The sequence below is a fragment of the Triticum aestivum genome, chromosome 6B, assembly GCF_018294505.1.
Source record: "Triticum aestivum cultivar Chinese Spring chromosome 6B, IWGSC CS RefSeq v2.1, whole genome shotgun sequence".
In the NCBI taxonomy this organism is placed as follows: domain Eukaryota; kingdom Viridiplantae; phylum Streptophyta; class Magnoliopsida; order Poales; family Poaceae; genus Triticum; species Triticum aestivum.
The window spans coordinates 714,498,961-714,509,630 of NC_057810.1; the positions used below are offsets into that span (position 1 = coordinate 714,498,961).

The 10,670-nt window shown below is 42.3% G+C and overlaps 1 protein-coding gene across 1 annotated transcript; it reads left to right on the top strand.

Moving 5' to 3' along the window:
• Positions 1-206: 206 nt before the first annotated feature.
• Positions 207-3,906, top strand: LOC123139917 (uncharacterized). Its single transcript, XM_044559630.1, has 4 exons — positions 207-505; positions 599-732; positions 1,991-3,154; positions 3,367-3,906. The coding sequence occupies exons 1-4, from the start codon at positions 496-498 to the stop codon at positions 3,652-3,654; spliced, it is 1,596 nt and encodes a 531-aa protein (XP_044415565.1). The 5' UTR covers positions 207-495; the 3' UTR covers positions 3,655-3,906.
• Positions 3,907-10,670: the final 6,764 nt, after the last annotated feature.

Genomic DNA, 10,670 nt, shown 5'->3' on the forward strand with positions numbered 1-10,670 from the left:
AGTCTTATCAGATTAGCAAAAGTGTCACCTACGCCGCACTTTTACAAAAACATATGTAAGTTACAGTTTTTACTAGTTGGCAAATTCAAAATTAATTTCAATTACATTTGGACCAAGTGATATAGATTGCCTATCTACCTCGCAGTCTTCCACGGTTGGGTGAATAATTGATGAGAGAAGTTACCAGTGTGAGAGTAGAGTGTGTTCTACTTCTACCTCCCACACTCCACTCCATGGGTTGGTGAATAATTGAGGAGAGAAGTTACTAGTCCCACGCGTCAAAGCTAGAGCTTTTCCCTTTCCGGCTCAAGACTTCGGGCTTGTTCAGCAACTGCCCAACTCCAGAAAATCCTCAAATCCGGCTTCTCGATCTAGCTTTGGTCATTGCCCAACCGCGTACTGTGCAGTAGCCACCACCTTCATTGCCCAAAACGATCAACTCAGCACGCGGGGTTCCCAGGCGGAGGAGGCGAGGAGCGGCGCCGGCGGCGACCGATGGATCCAGGTGACGGCCACGACCTAGATCCTTCTCGATTACCGGGCAAAAATGTTTCTTTTTTCCTCGATTTCTCACTGCTGTGTGTGGTGGTTGGGTCAGGCGGCGCCGCCGCCGCCGCCGCCAAGCGCGCGGTGTGGTGCTGGATGTGGGGGATGCACGACAACTCGGACGACGCGGGCGACGGCCATAAGCAGTTCCATCTCGTGGCCTCCGCCGATTTCAGCCACGACACGGTGAGAACCTAGCTCCCCTTCGACCCCCTCCCCTCCTCCCTGTCGATTGTGCCTCGACCACCGCCGTTGCTTCCGGTGTTGCTTGTAGCATGAAAGAAAGTCAGTGCGCACCGGCACCTCCTGCTAGATTTCAGCGTGCGAGAAACATCACTGCCTCCGCTGCTCAACATGTACTTTTCTCAGGGAAGGGTGCCAATGTCCATGACTGAAACTGAAACTTTTTGCTAAAACAGTCCATGACTGAAACTTGTGGCGCACATTATTTCTCTCTTGTTAAGTAGCAAGTAGAGTGATGTAAATCCAGGCTCAACACTGTCTGTCATACCAATAAGTAGTATTCGTGCCAATAAGTAGATCTCAGTCAGTTCTTGACTGTTGCATCATCTATTCTTGCTGGATTGGAGATCCCAGCACCTTTCTTGGCCTCATCTGGTTAGATGTTGCAGAATGATCCAAAAGGCATCTTCGGAGAAGGCCTTGAGAGTGTTGGACATCTCACTGGATACAGATTGTGTTGCTTCAGATGCATTTTGTTGCTTCAGATGCATGAGGCCCACTTGCTTAATTTCCTCCCATTGCTCCATTCAGTTTCTGTGAATCTGTACCGTTAGTTCCGATTACTGAACCAGGGTTTCAAGGAACTCAGATTTCAGAAACCCACTGGAATAGAAAAGTTTTAATTTCATTCTTAGCTACAGTACCATATGTTGCGTGATACTAAAATCAAGCTCCCATCGAGATATATAATTAGTAGTGTACACTGCCTGTGCGTGGAGCTCTTATGGAGATAAGCGTTGGTACTGTACACTGCTGGTGTACCATGATGTGCTATCTATTTGATGTGTTCACCAAGAATGATATAATTTGGTAGTTAACTTTAGTCGTGTAAGTGTGAGATTTAACCGTTCGTCCTGTAATGTGTGTTCCGGACTGTTAGCATGCACATTGCTCTACGTTGCCCATGATGTATACTTGGCCTAAGTCCTAGTGATTACGCTTTGTTTGTAGCCAAGTTCGTAGCAGCATTGACGTTCAGGCTCTGTACATGTATAGTGCACCACCCACCGGTGTATTTTTGTGTGCCTGATCTTATTCTCCTACATGGAAATATGATTTATTTTTTGGTTTGCTTTGTCTTCCGTGTCTGCTGGCAGTCATGCATTCTGAACTATGTCTCGATTTCTTGCAAACTGTGTGCACAAACGACGGAACTTATATCTGACTCTAATCAATATGTATCTTCTTTCTCCTTAAACAGCGTATGCCCGGGGAGTTTGGAAACCACTTGACGAATATAACCCCCGAGTCTGATCTTGTCAAACTTGTAGCTCACGACGAACCTATTTCTGACTCTAATCGATGTGAAGCAAATGGCGGTTCAGCGAGCGATACTGATATGCAACTTGAAGTGACCTTGAGCACCTTGGCTATTCAATTCTTTTGCCGCTTTTATGAGAATGTCCACATGCGTGGTTTGACTTGGCAGGATGATGAGTATATGCAATGGGTCTCTGGATACCATCACATAGAGCGAACCAATGGCCTTTCTGCCAGGTTTATGAATGAGCTCATTGGAGTTGGATGCTACTCTTATTTCCCCTTTGGACCATTTGGGCCGGGAAGCACCGTGATCACTATTCCTGAAAGTGCATGGGCTGAAATTTCTGTTGGGCTTCAGAGCATGCTCATAACTAGGCTTGACTCTTTTCTTCAGCCCAAACATTCCAATGCTATGGGCTTGAATAATTCTGCTTGCACTTTACCACCTGAATCTGTATGTGTGTTGGCTGATGCTGCAGTGTCTTCAAGTGTGTTGGCTGATGTTGCAGTGTCTGATACTTCTATGTTTGAGGCTGCTGTGCCGGAATTTGCTACAGTGTCTGAAGGTGTGCTGGCTGCTGCTGTAGTATCTGATGGTATTATGGTTACTGCTGCAGTGTCTGATACTGCAGTATCTGCATGTGCTTTGAACTCTACTGCTGTGCCTGATGTTATGACTGATATCCATGAAGCTGCCGGTGCCAATACTGTTAAGAAGAGGAGCAGATCAGAGGTTGTGGTGGTGACTGAACATGGTCGAGGACCGCACAGTGACAAGGAGAGATGTGTGCCTATGGAGCTCCCATCTGAGAATCCTAAAAGGAAGAAATCTTCTGTTGTGATGACCACAGGCCAACAGTGCCTTCAGATTTCAGCAGTGCAGCAAATGGGGGTTGAACAGTGCGGTATTGAAGTTTGTTCCAACAATCTCATGGGACCTTCTCAGCGTCCCTATATTCTACCCAAGAAGACAACTCTACCTAGTGAATTGGAGAAAAAAGTAAAGGAGAAAGTCAAGACTATTCAATCTGAACTTCCCATCTTCGTGAGAGAGTTAAAAACATACTCTGTTGTTGGCACAGGCCAAGGAGGATGTGCTCTGGTGAGTTTACATACTCTTCACCCGTAGCTACACTCTTGCCTATTATTTGTAGTTTCCTGTTGATTTTGCAATGAAATTTCAGCATTACGTTGCAGAAATAGCACTTGTTTGATTTTTTTTCATCTAAAAACTTACACAACTGGCTAGAAATTATTTCGTCTGAATTAAATATTGATCTGAATTTTTGAACTTATGCATTTATGATGGAGTAGGTATTTTGCAAGGAATTTGCTTCGGCATGTGGCCTCCCGCACGCAAAGAAAACAACCATACATCTTCAGCTGGAGGACAAAACGACGGTGCCATGGCCTGTCAAGTTAATCTGCAGTGAGCATAACAGCAACCAGAGGTGGCTTACCACGGGGTGGAACAAATTTGTCACAGACAATGGCCTGAAGAAAGGAGATGCCTGCCTCTTCCAGCCAGACAAGAGCAGCAACACTGAGGGCCTTACAATGACTGTTTATCTGATTCGCAAGTCGTCGGAAAAGGAGCTGTAGCTCAAGCATGTTGACTTGTGGTTTCTTATCAATCGTCTATATTTAGTATGGCTCTAATAACTCTTATGCCCTCCTATGAGAGCTGACTTGTTGACCAACTTGATGTTGAGTTCATTTAGGTGACTTGTAGCTGTTAAACAACTACCTAGTATGTATGTCTGTGCCATGTGTTGCTGCTTCAGATGGGATTAGGAGCTACTTTATTATTCAGAGTGTTGTTTGGTGCATGAATGCATGGTTCAAATTTGATTATGCTGTGGGTAGGATGAATGGTCACAGGAACTTGGTGTACCTTGTTGAACCCCATTCTGTTAGCTGTAGATCAACTTTATCATGAATGCATTTTGGCCCCGAAAATAACCCAACCACGCTGAAGTGTAGAACATTAGAAACTGGTACTTACATGCAAAGTTTAAGTTTTGGGGGTCTCTACTGATATGAAAAGTTTGCTGCTGGAAGCTTATTTGCATGGTGAAAAATAGAGGCGTTCGACCGTTCATCGCCTCGATTACATAAGTGTCCCCTGTCATGACAAAACGACATTCTAGAGTTGAGAAAAAAATGACCATTCCATTTCATAAAAAAAAATTCCATATCTTGCAGTTTGACTCAGTAACTAGTACTCCCTCTGTAAACTAATATAAGAGCGTTTAGATCATTGCTTTAGTATTCTAAAAGCTCTTATATTAGTTTACGGAGGGAGTACTGTTTAACTTTCTGAATGTTGAACACCGGGAGGCTTCCCATGATCTGTAAGATCTTGCAAAATGACATGGTTCAACCTTGTTATAACCTCAGGTACTAACCAACTTTGCTTGCCTGTACAGAAGGTGTCACATACATATCACAGGTCGGTCATGTATCTACTCCCAAGTACTCCCTCCGTTCCAAAATAGATGACTCAATTTTATATTACTTTAGTACAAAGTTGAGTCATCTATTTTGAAACGGAGGGAGTACCTCTCAGCAAAAAGTTCACTGTTTTTGCAAACATGTTTCTACTCCCATACGCAAAGAAAACATCCATATATCTTCAGCTGGAGGACCAAAAGGTGTCGTGGCCTGTTGGGCAGGGTCACGGGATCAACTTTATCTTTCTTGTAATTGCTCTGGGCCAGAAAAACAACAATATGCAGAGTTTATGTTTTGGGGGCTCAACTGATATGAAAAATCACCTGCAAATACTGCTGGAAACTTATTTGCATGGTGAAAAATGGAGGTGTTCCGTCGTTCATCGCCTCGATTACGAAAGCGGTCCCCGGCACGACAAAACGGTTCATTGTTATGGAAAACCATTTGCATACACCGCAACTGCAACGCCCTTCCCCTTCCTCCGCGTGTGCAATCTCTACCTATTTTCTTACATAATGCTGGGCCTTACACACACCATTAAGAGCACAAGAAGATGACACATACATGATGGGCGTTCCTCCTCTGGGTTTCGAACCGTGACCGGCGAGTAACAAGCGATGAACTTTTTTTCGATGAACCTCTGGGTTCCTCCTCTGGGTTTCGAACCATTTGAATTTGATGAGTTTGTGAAAAATTCGATGAACTTTTTTTCAAATCCGATGAACCTTTTAAAAATTCAATGAACTTTTTTCAAATTTGATGAACTTTTATCAAATTCGATGAACTTTTTTCAGAATCGATGTACTTATTTTGAAATTCTGTGAACTTTTTCAAAACCAATGAACTTTTTTCAAATTCGACGACCTTTTTTCAAATTCGATGAACTTTTTTGAAAACCGGTGAACTTTTTGCTAATTCGCTGAACTGTTTTCCTAATCCGATGAACTTTTTTCAAATGTAATGAACTTTATTTCAAATCCGATGATCTTTTTTCAAATTCGATCAACTTTTTCAATTTTTGTGTTCAAAATTGATGAACTTTTTTTAGAATTGATGAACATTGTAAAATTCGTGAAATGTTTTTAAAATTCGTAATTTTTGAGATCCATGTGCTTTCAGTTTTGTGAACGAAGGGACAAACAGAAAAAAAAAAGAACGAACGAACGAAACGTGCACGAAGGAAGGGAAGGAGCGAGCGATGGAGAACGGAAAGCGTGAGTGTGCTAGCTGGGCCGGCCCACTAGAGGCTGCTGCGCGAGCGCCCGCTAGCGAACGGGCGCATAAGGCGCCGTAGAGGAGGTCTCCGCACCGGCAGAGAGTCTTTCCAAGATAAATTTTGATTTTGGCAAGGCATTTAGCCCATCAAACCATTATATATCTTGGCCCACTGGATACATAAGGCTTCATCAGCCCGTTCTAATGACGGGAGTTGTGATCGCTAGATGGGCCGACCCAATAAAGGTTCCATTTTTTTTGAGGTGATCCAATTTCCAGGGAAGGGTTTTGGGAAGCTTCTATGACCGGTTTTTGAATGGTTTTAGAAGCCTCTAAGCGGTCTATTTTTTCTCTTTTCCGTTTTTCTATGTTTTTTCACTGACTTTATTTAGTTTTTTCCTTTTTTGTTTTCTTTTTCTCACGACATTTATACTTATTTAATACACGTTCAATAGTTTTCAAATACATGTTTTGAACATTCTTTTGAATAGTACATGTTAAATACATTTTTTAGAAAATGTTAAATATTTTTAAATACACATTGTACATTTATTAAATGAGTGAAATATTTTTTATACTACATGAACATTTTTTAACTTCATATACACATTTTTAAAAACATGTTAAGAACATAATTTTCAAAACACTCAAACATTTTTTAGTGGCAAGGAATATTTTGTATGAATTATGTGGAAATTCTTTTACATTGTATAAACATATTGTAGAATGTCACAAAACATTTTTTTGAAATGCGTGAACATGTTTAAAATGTTATTAACATATTTTTTAATAGTGTTAACCATTTTTTAAGTTGCGTGATTGAGAAATGTTTTGGTTGCCGATCCAGAGCTAGCTAGGTCCGGCAGCCATCGACATTTACTAGAGGTAACTGATACGTCTCCAACGTATCTATAATTTTTGATTGTTCCATGCTATTATCTTATCAATTATGGATGTTTTATATACGTTTACAAGCAACTTTATATCATTTTTTGGGGCTAACCTATTAACTTAGTGTCCAGTGTGAGTTGTTGTTTTTTGCTTGTTTTTTTGACTTTGCAGAATATCAGTACCAAACGAAGTTCAAATGCCACGAAACTTTTTAAAGATTTTTTTCTAGCGATAAGAGACCGTGGAAGCTTCTGGAGGCCACGAGAAGACGAAGGGGTGGCCCCCTAAGCACCAGGGCGTGCCAGGGGCCTCTGGCGCGACCTGGTGGGTAGTGGGCCCACAAGCCTTCGTTTGACCTACCTCCGCCTCTATGAATACTCTAAAATCCCAAAACCTACAGGAGAGTCCATGAAATATTTTTTCTGCCGCCGTAAGTTACAGAACCACGAGATCCAATCTAGAGGCCTTTTCCGGCACTCTGCCAAGGGGGGGAAACGATCACGGAGGGGTTCTTCATCATCCTTGCTGTCCCTCCGATGATGCGTGAGTAGTTTACCACGGACCTATGGGTCCAGAGTTAGTAGCTAGATGACTTCTTCTCTCTTTTTGATCTTCAATACAATGTTCTCCTCGGTGTTCTTGGAGATCTATTTGATGTACTGACTTTTTACGGTGTGTTTGTTGGAATTCGATGAATTATGAGTTTATGATCAGATCTATCCATGAATATTATTTGAGTTTTCTCTGAACTCTTTTATGCATGATTGTTATAGTCTCGTATTTCTTCTCCGATTTATTGGTTTGGTTTGGCCAACTAGATTGATTTATCTTGCCATGGGAAGAGATGCTTTGTGATGGGTTCGATCTTGCGGTGCTCAGTCTCAGTGGCAGAAATGTTGGGGAACGTAGTAATTTCAAACAAATTTCCTACGCACACGCAAGATCATGGTGATGCATAGCAACGAGAGAGGAGAGTGTTGTCCACGTACCCTCGTAGACCGAAAGCGGAAGCGTTAGAACAATGCGGTTGATGTAGTCGTACGTCTTCACGATCCGACCGATCCAAGTACCGAACGTACGGCACCTCCGAGTTCAGCACACGTTCAGCTCGATGACGTCCCACGAACTCCGATCCAGCTGAGCTTTGAGGGAGAGTTCCGTCAGCACGATGGCGTGATGATGGTGATGATGATGCTACCGGTGCAGGGCTTCGCCTAAGCACCGCTACGATATGACCGAGGTGGATTATGATGGAGGGGGGCACCGCACACGGCTAAAAAATCAATGATCAATTGTTGTGTCTATGGGGTGCCCCCTGGCCACGTATATAAAGGAGTGGAGGAGGGGGGAGAGGGCCGGCCCCTATGGCGCGCCCTGGAGGAGTCCTACTCCCACCGGGAGTAGGATTCCCCCCCTTCCATGTAGTAGGAGTAGGAGAGAAGGAAAGGGAAAAGAGAAGAGAAGGAAGGAGGGGCGTGGCCCCTCCCCCTAGTCCAATTCGGACTAAGCCTTGGGGGGGGGGGGGCGCAGCCTCCCCTCTCTCTTTCCCCTAAAGCCCAATAAGGCACATATACTCCCCGGCGAATTCCCGTAACTCTCCAGTACTCCGAAAAATACCCGAATCACTCGGAACCTTTCCGATGTCCAAATATAGTCGTCCAATATATCGATCTTTACGTCTTGACCATTTTGAGACTCCTCGTCATGTCCCCGATCTCATCTGGGACTCTGAACTACCTTCGGTACATCAAAACACATAAACTCATATTTTTAATCGTCACCGAACGTTAAGCGTGCGGACCCTATGGGTTCGAGAACTATGTAGACATGACCGAGACTCATCTCCGGTCAATAACAAATAGCGGAACCTGGATGCTCATATTGGATCCTACATATTATACGAAGATCTTTATCGGTTAAACCGCATAACAACATATGTTGTTCCCTTTGTCATCGGTATGTTACTTGCCCGAGATTAGATCGTCGGTATCTCAATACCTAGTTCAATCTCGTTACCGGCAAGTCTCTTTACTTGTTCTATAGTACATCATCCTGCAACTAACTCATTAGTTACAATGCTTGCAAGGCTTATAGTGATGTGCATTACCGAGAGGGCCTAGAGATACCTCTCCGACAATCGGAGTGACAAATCCTAATCTCGATCTATGCGAACTCAACAAGTACCATCGGAGACACCTGTAGAGCACCTTTATAATCACCCAGTTACATTGTGATGTTTGGTAGCACACAAAGTGTTCCTCTGGTATTCGGGAGTTGCATAATCTCATAGTCATAGGAACATGTATAAGTCATGAAGAAAGCAATAGCAATATACTAAACGATCAAATGCTAAGCTAACGGAATGGGTCAAGTCAATCACATCATTTTCTAATGATGTGATCCCGTTAATCAAATGACAACTCATGTCTATGGCTAGGAAACTTAACCATCTTTGATTCAACGAGCTAGTCAAGTAGAGGCATACTAGTGCACTATGTTTGTCTATGTATTCACACATGTACTAAGTTTTCGGTTAATACAATTCTAGCATGAATAATAAACATTTATCATGAAATAAGGAAATAAATAATAACTTTATTATTGCCTCTAGGGCATATTTCCTTCAGTCTCCCACTTGCACTAGAGTCAATAATCTAGTTCACATCGCCATGCGATTTAACACCAATAGTTCACATCACCATATGATTAACACCCATAGTTCACATCGTCATGTGACCAACACCCAAAGGGTTTACTAGAGTCAATAATCTAGTTCACATCGCTATGTGATTAAAACCCAAAGAGTACTAAGGTGTGATCATGTTTTGCTTGTGAGAGAAGTTTAGTCAACGGGTCTGCCACATTCAGATTCGTATGTATTTTGCAAATTTCTATGTCAACAATGCTCTTCATGGAGCTACTCTAGCTAATTGCTCCCACTTTCAATATGTATCCAGATTGAGACTTAGAATCATCTGGATCAGTGTCAAAACTTGCATCGACGTAACCCTTTACGACGAACCTCTTGTGACCTCCATAATCGAGAAATATATCCTTATTCCACTAAGGATAATTTTGACCGTTGTCCAGTGATCTACTCCTAGATCACTATTGTACTCCCTTGCTAAACTCAATGTAGGGTCTACAATAGATATGGTACACAGCATGGCATACTTTATAGAACCTATGGCTGAGGCATAGAGAATGACTTTCATTATCTTTCTATCTTCTGCCGTGGTCGGGCTTTGAGTCTTACTCAATTTCACACCTTGTAACACAGGCAAGAACTCTTTCTTTGACAGTTCCATTTTGAACTACTTCAAAATCTTGTCAAGGTATGTACTCATTGAAAAAACTTATCAAGCGTCTTGATCTATCTCTATATAACTTGATGCTAAATATGTAAGCAGCTTCACCGAGGTCTTTATTTGAAAAACTCCTTTCAAATACTCCTTTATGCTTTCTAGAAAATTCTACATTATTTCTGATCAACAATATGTCATTCACATATATTTATCAGAAATGTTGTAGTGCTCCCACTCACTTTCTTGTAAATACAGGCTTCACCGCAAGTCTGTATAAAACTATATGCTTTGATCAACTCATCAAAGCGTATATTCCAACTCTGAGATGCTTGCACCAGTCCATAGATGGATCGCTGGAGCTTGCACACTTTGTTAACATCCTTTGGATCGATAAAACCTTCAGGTTGCATCATATACAACTCTTCTTCCAGAAATCCATTCAGGAATGCAGTCTTTACATCCATTTGCCAGATTTCATAAAATGTGGCAATTTGCTAACATGATTCGGACAGACTTAAGCATCTCTACGAGTGAAAAGGTCTCATCGTAGTCAACTCCTTGAACTTTGTCAAAACCTTTTTTGACAAGTCTAGCTTTGTAGATAGTAACACTACTATCAGCGTCCGTCTTCCTCTTGAAGATCCATTTATTTTCTATGGCTTGCCGATCATCGGGCAAGTCAACCAAAGTCCACACTTTGTTCTCATACATGGATCCCATCTCAGATTTCATGGCCTCAAGCCATTTTGCGGA

Coding starts and splice junctions, on each gene's coding strand:
- LOC123139917 (XM_044559630.1), top strand. Junction 733..1,990: donor CCGATTTCAGCCACGACACG/GTGAGAACCTAG, acceptor CTCCTTAAACAG/CGTATGCCCGGGGAGTTTGG. Junction 3,155..3,366: donor GCCAAGGAGGATGTGCTCTG/GTGAGTTTACAT, acceptor ATGATGGAGTAG/GTATTTTGCAAGGAATTTGC.